General features: G+C 38.0%; 1 protein-coding gene and 1 pseudogene across 9 annotated transcripts in view; both read left to right on the forward strand.

Moving 5' to 3' along the window:
- The window catches only part of DLG2 (discs large MAGUK scaffold protein 2), an 812,656-nt gene that overhangs the window by 218,436 nt on the left and 578,415 nt on the right, over positions 1 to 15,805 (forward strand). For all 8 annotated transcript variants that reach the window (XR_014326386.1, XM_082844899.1, XM_082844903.1 and 5 more), the window contains one exon: positions 6,558 to 6,727. Coding sequence is in view for 6 of the 8 variants with exons in the window: in XM_082844899.1 (XP_082701025.1) it covers positions 6,558 to 6,727 (170 nt within the window). In the remaining 2 variants the exon portion in view is untranslated. The remainder of the gene's footprint in view (positions 1 to 6,557; positions 6,728 to 15,805) is intronic.
- On the forward strand, positions 1,357 to 1,972 carry LOC309965918 (charged multivesicular body protein 5-like; annotated as a pseudogene). The gene has a single exon. The product of its transcript is annotated as a charged multivesicular body protein 5-like (transcript).

Consider the following 15,805-nt stretch of genomic DNA (forward strand, 5'->3'; position numbering starts at 1 on the left):
TGTGTGTGTGTGTTGTGTTTTTTCCTTTTCTCTGGTAACGTAAAGCATCTGTCTTTTCTTAAATAAACTTTTGAGTGTCTATTATTTGTTCTTAACCTACCTTTAGTGACTCTAAGAATAAAAGAAAAGTAAGGCATTTTTGCAGCCTTAACCTTGAGAGCCTTTCTGGTATCCTTATAGTTCACATAAAATCTATGCAATTATTCTTTTTAAACAGATTCTGATTGTTATAAATCACTGATCTCTTTAAGCACAGACAGTGTAATTCCCAGCCAGTGTTTTCCATTTGATAATGTAGTATTGCATTTCATCCAGCACATTAAACATTGATCAGCTTTCTCCATGATGTGGCCCTTTGGTCTGTAATTAATTCATCTCTTTGACCAAAGAGAGTAGGACTGAGTGGAGACAATAAAGAACAAGCCAATCAAGACACCAACCCACCCCGTCTTAATAACCATTAAGTTTCAAAATTAAGCTTCAGACCTGTGACCTAAAGCCTCCTTTTGAATCAAGCCTTGAGCAGTCTGAGTGGCTGGATGTGTTTACAGGTATGGAGTGGGGCAAGGACAGAGTAGTCACGAGCTGGTGGGAATTCTGCCAAGTGTGCTGATCTTTAGAAGCTTTCTCTACGGCTACCATAAAGCTATAGTTTATATTAGAACTGACTATTTTCTTGATGGTAGGGGAGAGGGAAGATGAAAGGGGAATAAAGCTATACTCCACAAAACAAGACTTACTTAAAAGCCTTATTTTTACATTTTTCTTCCCCCAAGTCCCATTCATTGCATCTCTTTCTCTCTTCTCCATATAAAATTTCAAAAATACTTTCAGTACCTGATGGTAGCCCTCTCTTCCTTTCTGTCCCTTTAGAATTTTTTTCCCCTCCACTGTAGTCTTTTCACATCCTTTCTCATGCAAAATTGTTCTTGTTTTTTTCATGACTATAATAGCTTACCATTTTTCAGGCACTGTGCTAAATATTTCACATATATTATTTAATCCGTACAGCAATCTTATTATCCCTATTTTCACATGCAAAAGCTGAAGCTTTGAGATGTCAAAGGACTTGCCCAAAGTCACACAGCTCCTGAGTTCTAGAGCTGGGACAAGATCCCAGTCGTGTCTAGGTGTGGCCAAGGCTCCCAGGCCCATGTTCTTAGGTTCTCTGTGATGATGTATGTCCATTATAGAACTTTTGGAAGAAACAAATATCGAAATATGCTTTTTAAAACATCCGAATAGGCACATTGCGCTTGTGCGTGGAGGGCCGGAAGTCAAGTCGGAGGCGGAGGTGACTCTGCTTCCGTTTCTGGTTTTGCTCAAACGTTTTGGTTTTCTTCGTGGCCACCCAAGATGAACCGATTCTTCGGGAAAGCGAAACCCAAGGCTCCGCCGCCCAGCTTGACTGACTGACTGCATTGGCACGGAGGACAGCAGGGCAGAATCCATTGACAAGAAGATTTCTCGTCTGGATGCTGAACTAGTGAAGTATAAGGATCAGATCAAGACGATGAGAGAGGGTCCTGGAAAGGTATGAGCAGCAGCGGGACAGTCTTGCCCAACAGTCATTTAACATGGAACAAGCCAATTACATCATCCAGTCATTGAAGGACACCAAGACCACGGTTGATGCTACGAAACTGGGTGTAAAGGAAATGAAGAAAGCATACAAGCAAGTAAAAATTGACCAGACTGAGGATGTACAAGACCAGCTAGAGGATATGATGGAAGATGCAAATGAAATCCAAGAAGCACTGAGTCGTAGTTACGGCACCCCAGAATTAGATGAAGATGACCTAGAAGCAGAGTTGGATGCACTGGGCGATGAGCTTCTGGCTGATAAAGACAGTTCTTATTTGGATGAAGCAGCAGCTGCCCTGCAATTCCAGAAGGTGTTCCCACTGACACAAAGAATAAGGATGGAGTCCTGGTGGGTGAATTTGGATTGCCACAGATCCCTGCTTCATAGACTTGCATCATTCAAGTACATCATGTAAAATAAACACATATTCTGGGACTAGGAAATATTTATCTTTCCAAGTTTGCCGTAACAGATTTAGGTTTCTTTCCTTTCTGTGGAGGAAAAGTTGATTACATTGCTTTCATTTTTTTTTTCCGTTAAGAGATTCATTGCTTGAAGGAAGCTTTCTTCATACTAAATTTTTATTCCTTTTCTTTTATCAAAGACTAACTTACTTAAAATTATCATTGGGTATGTATAACTTCATTCCTTAATAGTTATTTTGAAATAAAACCAAGGAAATGGGAATCTTTAAGTTCTATGACAGCATATCTCCGCAATCTCAAATTGACCTGATAAATTGATGACAAAAACGAGATTAGTGGGACTGTCCATATTATGATTCAAAACCATTTTCTCTTGTGGTATTATAGGTTGGTTAAAGTGACGGCCTTTTTTGGTGAGTTTTGTTGTGTCTTGTGAGTAAATCATTACTGTGTCCAATACTGGAATGGAATTATCACTACTGTATCATGGGTGGCTATTTTGATTCTGTGGTTCCTTCAGTGTTACAGCGGACTTGTAATCAATAATGAATATTTCTTGATATTTAATGTATAGAACATTTCTTTATACTCAATAAATATTTTTCAAAAGGAAAAAAAGGAAATCCATAATCTCCACATCCACAAAGAACCAGAGCTGAAACTTTATCTTTCCTCCCACTATTTTTTAAGACATAATAAACAGGTTTTTTTAAAAAAATTAATACAAGCATTTAGTGATTATTTTTAATGAATTAACATCCTTACAAATGTATAAAATCACAAATCTTGTTTTACAATAGAACATACTTTAATACCTATGAATGAGAGTAGACATTACATGTTATTTTAGATATCTTCAGAGTAGAACAAATAATTTTTAAGTATTAGTTGACTTTTCAGTGATACTGTATCATATTCCAGAATATTTGTTTAGTGCAAATTTTTTCTTTTGGCCGCATCACACGGCTTGCAGAATCTTCATTCCCTGACCAGGTGTTGAACCCGTGCCTTCAGCAGTGAACGCGCTGAGTCCTAACCACTGGACAGCCAGGGAATTCCCTGCTTAGTGCAAATTTTAGATGTGATTCTGTGGACATGTTAGTGATGAAATGTACTTTTTGTTTCAAAGATATTTTCTGCAAGGAAATGTACCAAAATGTCCAAAGGAACTGAGACTAGGAAGATTAAAATTAACCTTTTAATTTCATGGACAATACTGGTCCACAAAAAGGATATTGTAGACTTATATCCAAAACAGCAAGCCCTGAAAGAGTGAAACCATCAACTTAATTATGTGGGTACAGTAGGGAGAAAGTTTGTATGTAAATGGCTTTCTAATACAATGTCTCAGAAATACGATAAAGACTTCACTTTTCACTGACACAGTGTTATTTGAGTTTGAAGCTAGTGGTATATTTATATGTTTCAGAATGAATTCCAGTGCTGCCTTTACTCATGGAGATTATCTACTAGTAGGAAAAGCAAATTAATTCTAACTAGCCATGACCCTCTCGCCAAATGCTATTTCAAGTGATTGGGAGGAAGGAAAGTTGAGTTCCCTAGTTTGGCTTGATATCCTTTCTTTTCTGTTTTAAGAATTTGAATATAAACTTCTCTCCTCACATTCCCTTTTTTTTTTATTTTAAACAATCAACTCTGAGTAACTTTGTATCGGCATAGGCTCCACGAAAGGACAAAACTAGATTGGAATCGTTTTGCTGCCCTCACCAACACTGTGACCTTGTCAGTAAAATTTCATTGTCTGTAAAATAAGAATCTGTGTCTTATAAATGGTTTGATTTAAACACGAGCAAATAAATGAAGTCACCAAAATGATATCTGGCACATAGTAGACCCTTTAGAAATTTCAATTTCCATCCTATTTACCTTTCAACAAATTCTGAGCACAGCATCTTTGATTCACCTATCAATAGCTGCAACTCTCTCATATACGGTACGTTACAGTTTACGCATACCTCCGTATATTTATCTGTCTGGTTACTCCTGTCATTAACTCTAGGCATGCTTACTCTCTTTTCATGGGAAACTGAAGTTCAAAAAGATGAAGTGACTCGACCATGGTCGCACAGCTGATACACAGCTGGGACTCAAATCCAAACCTCCTGACTGCTAGTCCGGTGGGGTTTTTTTAGTGCACTAAAGCTGCCTACTTTGTCCACATGTTCAGAAAAAAACATCTGATTTAGGCTGTGATTTCCTCACCCCAGCATTTGACAATTAAGGATTCCAGTGTATACAAAAGGAAAAAATTTAGTAGAGTTTGAATAGATAGAGCATCCAGAATTTTCTCTTTAATGTCAGCCACTCCCTTCTATGGAAAGCAGTGTTTTAATATATGATTAGTATGCTGAGCATAGGGTGATGGTAAACATTATGTTTTTGCATTATCATGAGATGACAAAATTACCCACTCTCAAAGGACCAGCTGCTGCAGGGCGGCTGGCACCCGTGATGCCTACATTCTCAAAACTATTTTAATTGGTAGTTTTCCATGATTTTTTTTAGTCAGTCAGAGAGGAAATGTCTGTATAAACCTATTAAAGCCATAGCATCTGTTATGATGAAATGACACCACTGAATCTTAGTAAGTGAAATTGTTCTAGCTCAAGAATTTGAAGCTAATCAGGGTTCTCATTGAGCCAAGAGTTCCTATCACTCAGTTCCGCAAATACGTATAGAAAAGTTATGAACAAAAAAGATAGGAAAATTCTTCCCATACTTTTTATATATTTCCACTACCGTGTTATAATTTTAAATTGATGCGCACAACATCCATGAAACTATTCATCACATTAGATGTATGTGTCCTAAGAGGAAAGAACAAATTTTGAAATAAGACCTAGGATCATATCCAATCTCTAATCAAATTGCTGACAGCTTTAGACAAAGAACTTAACCACTTGGAACAACTCTTATCTGTGTAGTATGGGTAATAGATCCTATTCCACAAGACTATGGAAGGAATCCAATAGTTAAGAATATTGCAAATCAACAAATTGTGCACTGCTACCAATAACAACCATTTATTAGGTGCTTATTACATACTGGGGTCTGTGCTAAGGACTTATATGTACATTACCACATTTAATCTTCCCCAAAGTCTTTATCGTAGGCATTACTATTATATCTATTTTATAGATGAGACTGTGGAGGCTTAGAGAAGTTAAAAAAAATTATCAGTGTTTACAAACTTAGGAAATAGAGGGCCCAATAATTGAACTTAGACTTGCTCTTTCGTTCATTTAACAAAAATTTGCTGAAGAATAGATCATCTGAACAAAATCAGGCACTGTTTGGAAGAAGGAAGTGGGGAATGGAATGGAAGGGGGTTAAGCAACCAAGCATGTCCACTTTATCCTGGGCATTGTGGAGAATGAGTTGGAAGGTGACAAGAGAGGATCGGAGAGACTAGGTAGGAGGCTGTGGAAGTAGTTCAGGTGAGAGATGATGTTGACTTCAGCCAACAGGGTAGCACTGGAGATGAGGAACCTGGATGGACTGTAGATATACTTTGCAGGTGGAGCCGAATGGGTGGTGGGAGGAGGGGTGAAGCAGGGGTAGCCCCTTATTTCTTACTCCGAGCAACACAGCGAACTGGGATGGGGAACACGAGAATGGATCTGTGGAGTGAGGGGAAGAACTCCTTCTAATCTCAAGTCTGACACCCTTAACCATTATTAATATTCTCACTAATTATTATTGTGAATATAAAAGAGATTTACAGTTCATGGCCACTGTGAACTATAAAGTATCTAGAAAGCTTAATGGAAAAGTCAGCTTGTTCCTTCCCATGAAAAAAAAGGCAAAAAGGAAAAGTCTAATGTAGGCCGTGTCATAATTCTTAGTTTTGAAAGAAAGTACCTAGGGCAAGGATTGAGATTTTATTTGAATTTTGTGAGATCTGGACTTTAATCCCTATAATATCGTGAAATGAATTTGAGGGGAAAAAAAAAAACACTGGAAGATAATTTGCCAGAAAGCTAACATTATTTCAGATGATTGAATCATGTATATATTTTTTTCTTTCTGCGTGTTATATTTTTCAGATTTTCTAAAATGATTATATATTACTTTTATAGCTAGTAAATTAAAAATTCAAGAAAAACTAATTTATAAAGTTACATTTGCTATGTCTATATAGTCTGTGGGAGTAAGTTCTGAGAACCACTCAAATTGTAACCCTCAGTCAAGGCAATTAAAACCAATCAAAATGTTGATGTGACTGACAGAGACCTTAAAATATGTGTCCTTCTAACTGCCCCCTATGTGATGCAGTCCCAGTCAGAGTGGACTGGAGTTCAGTATGGGACCTGACCAGTAGGGTGGTCAATGTTGGGAAAACTGTGAAGGCTGAGGAGTTCAAGGTTTTCTCGATTTCCTTCATTTGAAGTATTTCTTCCAAGTATAAATATTTTTAAATTGCCTATACCTTTTGCCTCCCCACATCTTGAGGTTAGATACTCATAAGATTCTTTCAGAAATTCTCTTAGCCACTCCTGACCTTTGCCTCTTTTCCTTTCTTTCAGGGTCAATGATTGTATCTTACGGGTGAACGAGGTGGATGTGTCAGAGGTTTCCCACAGTAAAGCAGTGGAAGCGCTCAAAGAAGCAGGGTCTATCGTTCGGCTGTACGTGCGTAGAAGACGACCCATTTTGGAGACTGTTGTGGAAATCAAGCTGTTCAAAGGGCCTAAAGGTAATAGACACATAAATAACTCACAATAGAACACCAGTGACAACCTATTTGGCTAAAGATTATGCCATAACCCATCTATGTAGTCCATTCTTTTATTGTCTGGTATTCAGCGCTTACCATGAGTTTTGAAATCCTATGATAATGGTAGGTTTTTACGTAGAGTAAAAGAAACCACTACTGTAAATATGAACTCAGAGAAGGAAAGGATAGATTTCTGAGGAAATTTTCTTATAAACAATAACAACAACAACCATCTACATTTTTCTATAAATTTTTAATCTTACCGGATCATCATGACTTAGCCGGCACGTTAATACTGTCTAACTTTTCAAATGTAAATGGTAACCTCCCTCCTTTAGTAAAATAGTAATGTGAAAAATAATAATTGAAATAGCCTATCCTGAAATAACAATTATTATATTTTTATGACACTTGTGATTCGTTTTGATTTTATAATACTCTTATCTGTTGTATTCAAGTACTACATAGCATTTTATACTTGCAAGAGTCAAAATAAGTTAAAATTTATTTTTCTGAAATGTTCACAAATCTCTTGAGGTAATTGCAGTTACCCTGGGGAATCACATAAACAGTAAGATGAATCATTATATTAATTTTTAAGAATAGTCCTTTGAGCTCTGCTCTTCAGACTGATGACAGTTAATATTAACAGTATTTCAAATGTTTTAGAAAAATCAAATAATTGGCTTGAGTATTTTAAAAGATTTTGAATACAGAGTCACTATACTCTTTTAGTAAATTATTTCTCTTTCCCTTAAAAATCTATGTAATCTCTAATACTATATGTGATTTACAAATAAGCACACCACCTTCTCTGCAAGGTAGTGGTGGGTGGTATTTAAGATCTCAGACCCAAGACTCAGGCAAGACTGAGTTTAAAAGCCTGGTTCAGCCACTTACTAGCAGAGTGACGTTGGTTAGACCAACCCCCTTATTAAATGGGGATCATAATGGTAGCATCCCATTGGGCTTATGAGAATTAAACATTTAACTAATAGCTGGCAAGTGGTGAGCAGAAAAGCTTTCTGGTTGAGTGCAGACTCCAGAGCCAAAGTGCCTAAGTTGGAATCCTAGCTCTGCAGCTCACTAGCTGTTTGACCTTGGGCAAATTGCTTAACCTCTCTGAGCCTTAATTTTCTTATCTAGAAAATGCAGGTAATAATAGCACTTGCCCCTAGAAATCTTGTGAGGATCAGACGAGTCAATATACATAAGGTGCTTAGAATAATGGCTGGCACAAATTGACAACAAGTATTAACTATATAGTATATACATGTTATTTGTAGTTTGCTCCATATACTTTGAGCCTTTGCTACAGTTGTTTGGTAACCTAATAAAGTCATCAAGGATCCCTTGTGAGTTAAATTCAAATGCATTAAAATCACATAATTAATTCTGGGGGAGGTAGGCGGGAAGAAAAGAAGTAAAGCATTTCCCTACCACAATGTCTGGTGATATGAAAGAAAAGACCTTCTATCCTACACATGTACTAAAATCATATTTGCCATGTGCTTTAAAGTTAAACCAAATGAGCATCCCACTACTTTGATTAGAAAGATATACTATATATAAATAACGTAGATATTTCTACAATTCAATTAACAGTAATTATTCAGCACAGCCTTAAGGCACGTACTAGTTGAAAGCACTCAGCAAAGCATTACCATCCATTAGGAGGTGATCAGTGCTGAGTCACTCGATGACCTCCAGCTGCTCAGCAGAGCACTTAAAGGTTCTGGGGAATCGATAGCCAAAACTCCTTAATTTTATCAGGAACACATTTTCGGGGGATCTCTGTCTTTGGTATTAGGGCCCTAGCTGGTTTACTTCTGTCTGAATTATATTCTCCTTGGAGCCAGGAGTGGGGCAGGAATTTCCCTGGGACAAAGAGAGTGAGACGTGGGGACCGGTGAGCATTAGTCGACCAGGAATACCCAGACAATAACCCAATGAAAGTATGCAGCATATGGGTGACGGGCTTTTCTTTTGGTTTATTTATTTATTTATTTTTTAACATCTTTATTGGAGTATAATTGCTTTACAATGGTGTGCTAGTTTCTGCTTTGTAACAAAGTGAGTCAGTTATACATACGCATATGTTCCCATATCTCTTCCCTCTTGCGTCTCCCTCCCTCCCACCCTCCCTATACCACCCTTCTAGGTGGTCACAAAGCACCGAGCTGATGGGTGATGGGCTTTTTCTACTGGGGAAAGGAGAACCAGGAAACTGGTAGAGCTAATTTTACATCCCTGAAAGCAGGCTCCTGCCAAATTCCTGTAGAGGGCTGTGGGCCTGTTGGTCCTGTTGGGTTTATGTTGAGTCAGTCATACTTTTTTGTACTGTCACCATACAAAGATCACTGATGGGGATTTGTTTCTCTATATAGAGCTTACTGATTTACAGAGAAAGAAACTGTTTTAGTCATTGTTTAAATCCTTGATGCCTTTCCCTGTGCCTTGAATGCAGGACGTGCTGAATCAGAGTAAATTGGATTCTACGCTAAATCTGATGATACCTTGCAGTCTTAACCTCCCTTGGCACCTTTATTCTTTATTTTTGAATGATGATATATATATTTTTTAATTTCTGTCAATGTTTAACTCATGCCATGGAAACTGTTATGCAGTGGAGACAATGAAGATGAATCAGATGTGCTTCTAATGGGAGAATCGGAAAGTTCTAATGGGAGAGAGAGACATAAAGCCAACTCACTTTAATGCTAGACAGAATGAAATCAGCTCTGTGGTTGACCCTGAGCCATGATTCCAATTGAACAAAGAGGAAGATGTGATTCATCTTAATCAGGAGATCCAAAATGCTCCAGAGAATTTAAAATTTAATATGTGCTTTCAGACCCTCATCTTCCCTTCACTGAGCATGTGGGCATTCTCAATAGTAAATATCAACACTCTCGCCAACTGGGCTAACTAGCCTCAATTATGAGTACATAATACAGAGCTAACTGAATGTGGTCATTAATTTAGTTCTTCAGTGATTCAGCAAATATTTATGAAGTATTTATTGTGGACTTGACACAGACCCAGACAATGAGGATTCACAAAGAAAACAGAGAGAATTCTCGCTCAAGAAGATTATGGTCTGATGTAGAAAACACCTATAATCTAAATTGGGAACCATGCTATGAATGAGCATAAATGATTAAGGAGGCACGAATTAAATAGCGGGTCAAAGAAGACTTCCCTGAGGAAGTGCCACTTAAGCTAAACTTTGAAATACAAATAAAATTAGAAGTTAGCTGGACAAAGGGTGGAGGAGAGCATCCAGACAGAAGTGAAAAGCATGTGTGTATGAAGGCCCCAGTGTAGGAAAGATCTTCGTACCTTCCAGGAACTGAAAGAAGTCAGTTGTGATTGAAGTTTAATGACAAGATAGTGAATGACACGAAATGATATTGTCAAGGTGAGCAGGGGCCAGATCATGTACAGCTTCGTTGACCGTATTTACAGATTTGTTATTTTATTTCAAATGCAATGGGAAGTTCTTGAAACATGTTCAGCATGTGATATGGTCAAATTTGTTGTTTTTAGAAGATCACTCAGCTGCTGTAAAGAAAATGCATTGAAGGGGGGCAAGAGTGGGAACAGAGATCAGTTAGGGGACACTTGGAGAAGGTAGAGAAAAATGGATGGTGAAGATGTAAGTGATGCCACTTATTGGTAATCTAGATGTGGGGTATGTCCAAGGTTGAGGCCCTTGGACATACTCTAATTGGTCCTTCTAACAGAGCAATCTAATGGATTGGGGTGCCATTTGTGAGATGTGGAAGGCTGTGGAGGAACCCGTATGGGGACTCTACTGGCCATGTTGAGAAGACTGTGCAGATTCTGAAAAGGAGGCAGAAGTGGAAAACATCTGTCTGAAAACCCTGTTAATACTCTGAATTTTTCGCATTTTTTTATCAAATATCTGGAGTTGGGGAAATACCTGAATGATTGACTTTCTCACTTTTACCAATAGTCTTTAATATAAAAATCATGAATATGGCTACTTTAGCTATTTTGAACAGTTATAAACATTTAGTAGATCTATTTGACAGACATTCTTAATGCCCCAGGCCATTTTTGTTTGGGGATTATTTTTGGTTTTGTTTATTTGTTTTTACATGGGACAGAAGGTAAACAGTGTTATTCCTTTTTGTTATATAGATGCAATGTTAAGGGATTCCTTGAAAAAATCATTTGTGGTAGAATTAAATTTACAGTTCTCCAATTTACACCCTTATGTTTATTCCACCTATTGTACAAATCACGAATTCTGAGATGATCTTTGATGTATGTGATTCGTCTGTATAGCAGTACTAGCCTTCCCAATATTCAATTACAATCATCTGGCTAATGGTTTATAGCCATGTATTTCAGTAAGGGATATTTGGGTAATATGCACTACTGATTTAAAATGTCTCTTCTTAACAATATATAAAAATTTCCCTAACCTCACGGTTACAGATTTGGTCATTGCAAGCAGCTGGGGTGTCTGTGTGCAGGCAGTCAGTTGAGGAAAAATGGCTAATCATGTATAGGAAGTTGTGATTAGGCAAATCCATTTAGACTTGCCAAACAACCAAAAATATGCGAGGAAGAGAATCTGAAGTGTGCATGTGGTTTCCCAGGAAATAGGTTTATAATAAAAGTCTTTCCAGTGACTTTCCCAAGGACACTCGAAGTCATAATTTCTCAGGAACTAGATAAGTAAACACTTGTAGACTGTTGGTTTCTGTGGCCTAAGCCAAAGAAGCCTAAACCTATATAAGAAATGCGATGCCTTCTAAGATGTTCTTGCTGCTTACAGATAATATAGCTAGTTGAAGGCCAGGTTCTAGAACGGAAATATTAAGGCCATAACACTGTTAAATCCAAAGGTAGACTTTATTTAACCACCTTATTTTTTATTTTACTTTATTTATTTATTTATTTTTGCAGTACGCGGGCCTCTCCCATTGTGGAGCACAGGCTCTGGACACGCAGGCTCAGTGGCCATGGCTCACGGGCCTAGCCGCTCCACGGCATGTGGAATCTTCCCGAACCGGGGCACGAACCCGTGTCCCCTGCGTCGGCAGGCGGACCCTCAACCACTGCGCCACCAGGGAAGCCCTAACCACCTTATTTTTTAATAAAAACTGAAAGAGTGGTAAATTTTGTCTAGCAAAAAATTTCACCAATTCTACATTATTTTTGAAAATGTTTTTAAACATCTTCAGTTTTAATTTCTTCATAGTTATATACATTTTTGCAGTTATAAAAGTCTGTAACAGTGGGAACTGCAAATGCAGTGAAGAATGCTCTCAGCTTTGCACAAGAAGTAAAAATAACTATAAAACACACTGACTGTAAAAGTCACTACACTAATGGCCATTTATAATGTGTATAGTTCAACCGCTAGAGAAGCCACATATGTAGTGATGAAGTTCCTGGACGTCTCTCTAAGTAGGTATGAAAACTAGAGTAAGTGTCTTAACCTCGTTGTGCCTCACCTTCCTTGTTTGCAAAATAGATGTAATTTGAGTATCTAATTCATAAGGTTATTTTCAGGATACTAATTGTAAATTCTCAATATGTATTTAATTATTTTTACTCTTTTTATTATCATAATTGACTAAAAGTTGAATAAAGAAAAGCAGCAAAGCACATACTCATTCTGGTGCTTTAAAGTGCTTCCCATAGTATTTTACACAATCTAGTCCTTTAGTAAGTATTAATATTTCTTGGATTAAAGACTCGAAAGTTAATTAAAAGTTTTTACTATTAAGCAATTTCAGAGGAAGCCAATATATATTTTCATGCATTGACTCAGATTTCTGCATGTATATACACACACACATATATTTTTAATATATTGGTGCTGGCATCTGTATGTGCACATATATAGTATGTTCAGCTGTGTTGTCCTCTCTAGCTCTATATAAATTTGTTTCTAACAGGTCTGAGTTATGATGTGATATATGAATCTGTGTTTTATGAAAATGTGCATATATGTCTGTTTGTATTTTTCCTTAGCTTTCCTAGTTTGGGCATAGATTTCAGTAGCCTCCATGTGCAGAAGTATCTCCAAGCATGTTGAAAACTGACCTCATGATGTCTCCTCAGGGTCAGCGTCCACCGCCTGTCCTCCACCAGTACAATCTGCTCTTCCTTCTGTCCTCTCCATTTATGTTAAAGATTGTCCCACTCATCCAAATTAAAAAGTTCAAAGTCCTTTTCTTTTGATTCTTCTTTGCCACCTTTATTAAATCAGGCATCATGTCCTTCGGAAACTACCTCCAACATAACTAGTCTTCTCTTTAAAATCTCCACCGCCATTACTATGGTGTTCATATCTTCATTATGTCTTGTCTGATCTACTGTAATAGAATCCATTGCCAATCCCTCCCTTCCATTCCCACACACCTCTAGATCAATCTTCCAAAAATCGCAGCTCTGTTAATTGTTCTGCCCTGCTCAAAAGTCTCTAGTGGTTCTTCCCTGGTGCTAGGTAAAAATCTAAATTTCTTGTTACTGTATTTCACACCCTCTATGATCTCCCTCTCCAGCAACAAAATTTGGTTTCAGCCTTTTCTTCTCTCTTCTCTCATTCATCTGTCTTCTTATCCAGGTAAGCTGGACTATGCACAATTTCTTAAACACATGCCATACTTTCCTGCCTCTAAGCCTTTGTTTGTCCTGTTCCCACCTTTGGAATGCGTTTCCTTACCACTGTGATCACTACCTTTTGGCATCATATCCATCCCCAAGAGCCAAGCCAGTTCAATTCTATCTCCTCCACAAAGCTATTACTAATCAATCCAATCAGAAGCAGCCTTTCACTTCTAAGAGCTTCTAAAATACTTCATTTCTTCCTCTTCTGTTCATTTTCTTGTTACCGGACCATCCAAGTAACCTTAGCACATAGAAAAGATAGATATCAACAGCCCAAATTAAGGAGATAAACAAGCTGCAAAGTCTAACACTTAAGACACTGAGTTTATGATCTCTACCCTGGCCTGTGCTAAATTTGAAGCATTTAATGAACACTTAAAAGGGAAGTACAAGCCCTAGGTTTAGTCTGCAACCAAACTCTGTGTCGCAAGTGGGAGGAATTGGGGTGGAGAGATGGAGTAGAGTCCAAGACAGATCATGCTCATCACTCATCAGCTCATCAGCTCATCACTCATCAGCAAGGGCCAAGATGGAAGCTGAATGATTTTACTGCCAAGAGGAGTTCCTTATGAGGCAAACCCTTGCATGGACCCCTTACAGAAACTATCCATTCAAAAGATTGGGATAAACAGTATTTGAAGCATCTAGCACTTTGCTTAACAGGCCAAGTAATCAAAAACCAACTTCTAGATTATTGAGGATTTTTATTTTATTTTTTCTTAATAGCCTACATAACAGATTTATTGTCCAGCCTGGTTAAATATCAACTTAGCATGCCTCTGATATTACAGACAATTTCTCAAATATCTAACTGGAATGAAGTTTACGACTTGTCTCGATATCTGCATACTCAACTCTTTTCTCTCATCTGTCCTTCTTCTTCCATCTGTTCTGGTCTTTTTTCTCTCTGACACTAACGTGCCCAGGGTAAACTTTCTCAGAGTTGATATGAGAAACTCAACTGGCAGTTTTCAGAGATGGTCATTTGGTAAATTAACCATTTCACAACTTGATTTTTGGTATATAGACCTAGAGCTACAGGTATTGAGTATATAACAAGTGCTCGATCAACATTTGAATGAGCTAAGATTTTAATTGAAAATTGAGTGTACCATCCTTACAGCATAGTACAGAGACTGCCTGCACTGAAATTCTTCTTTTTATCCCATCTGTCCATGGATAATTTTGCTGACGGCATTCTATAACAAGTTGAACAACTACCACCTGACCATGATAACTTGGGAATGTTTAGGTTAGCAAAGTTTTCAGTTGTCCAGAATTCAGCTCTTCATACCCAAATGGATCACCAGACCACTGGGTAAAAACTGAACACAACAGTTATGCAGTGATTTTGATCGCTGGCATCCAACCATTTACTGCATCAAGGGACGCCATACGTTTCCCCTTTCTTGCCATGGGGTAAATTATAATGTATATTCATTTTTCAATGCACATATAAATGTGTCTCTGAATGCAAGGCACTGTTTACTCTTTATTCAGTCCCCTGTCCCAGGCTCTGAGTTCTGTGTGGTAGGTAGACCTCTTTGTGGTGAAGGGCCTTTCTGAATAATGGTTTGACACTTTTTCTTTTCCTTTTTAAACCAGAGGGAGTTTTATTATTTATTTATTTATTTATTTTTGGCTGCATTGGGTCTTCACTGCTGTGCGCAGGGCTTTCTCTAGTTGCCGTAAGTGGGGACTACTCTTCCTTGCAGTGCATGGCCGTCTCATTGCGGTGGCTTCTCTCATTGCGGAGCACAGGCTCTGGGCGCGCGGGCTTCAGTGGTTGTGGCTCACGGGCTCAGTTGTTGTGGCGCACGGGCTCAGTTGCTCTGCAGCATGTGGCATCCTCCTGGACCAGGGATTGAACCCGTGTGCCCTGCATCAGCAGGCAGATTCTTAACCACTGTGCCACCAGGGAGGTCCCAATGATTCTTAATAAGCACAAATAGCAATTCAGCTGTTTGGCATGAGATCTCAAAATACTACATTTTCCTTTTAGTGATAAATTTTTTTCAGTCCTTTTGAATTACCCAAATTGTTCTCTTGGAGGAAACAGGGATATGCTTGAGTGCATGTGTAGTGCAACATTTTACTGAAATATAATATTCAGAGTCTAAAAGAAAATGCCTAACTACGTGTTAAGCCAGGGAAATAGTCTTCTTGGAAATAAATTGTGACTAAATCACCACTCTCTGATCTCCCAAAGAACAAATACTTTTTTTTTTAATAATTGGACAAAGGACAACATATTTGATGAGTTCACCTTGTTCCCAGGCACTTTCTGTAGAATTTCTTTAATATGTACATGGTTAGTTTCTGATCATTTCTGGATAAATGATATGTACTTGTGGGTTGGGAGGCTCTTTCTCTAAGCTGATATTTAGTCCGTCTTTGTAATGA

Source organism: Leucopleurus acutus (assembly GCF_964270905.1).
Source record: "Leucopleurus acutus genome assembly, chromosome: 8".
NCBI classification, from domain to species: domain Eukaryota; kingdom Metazoa; phylum Chordata; class Mammalia; order Artiodactyla; family Delphinidae; genus Leucopleurus; species Leucopleurus acutus.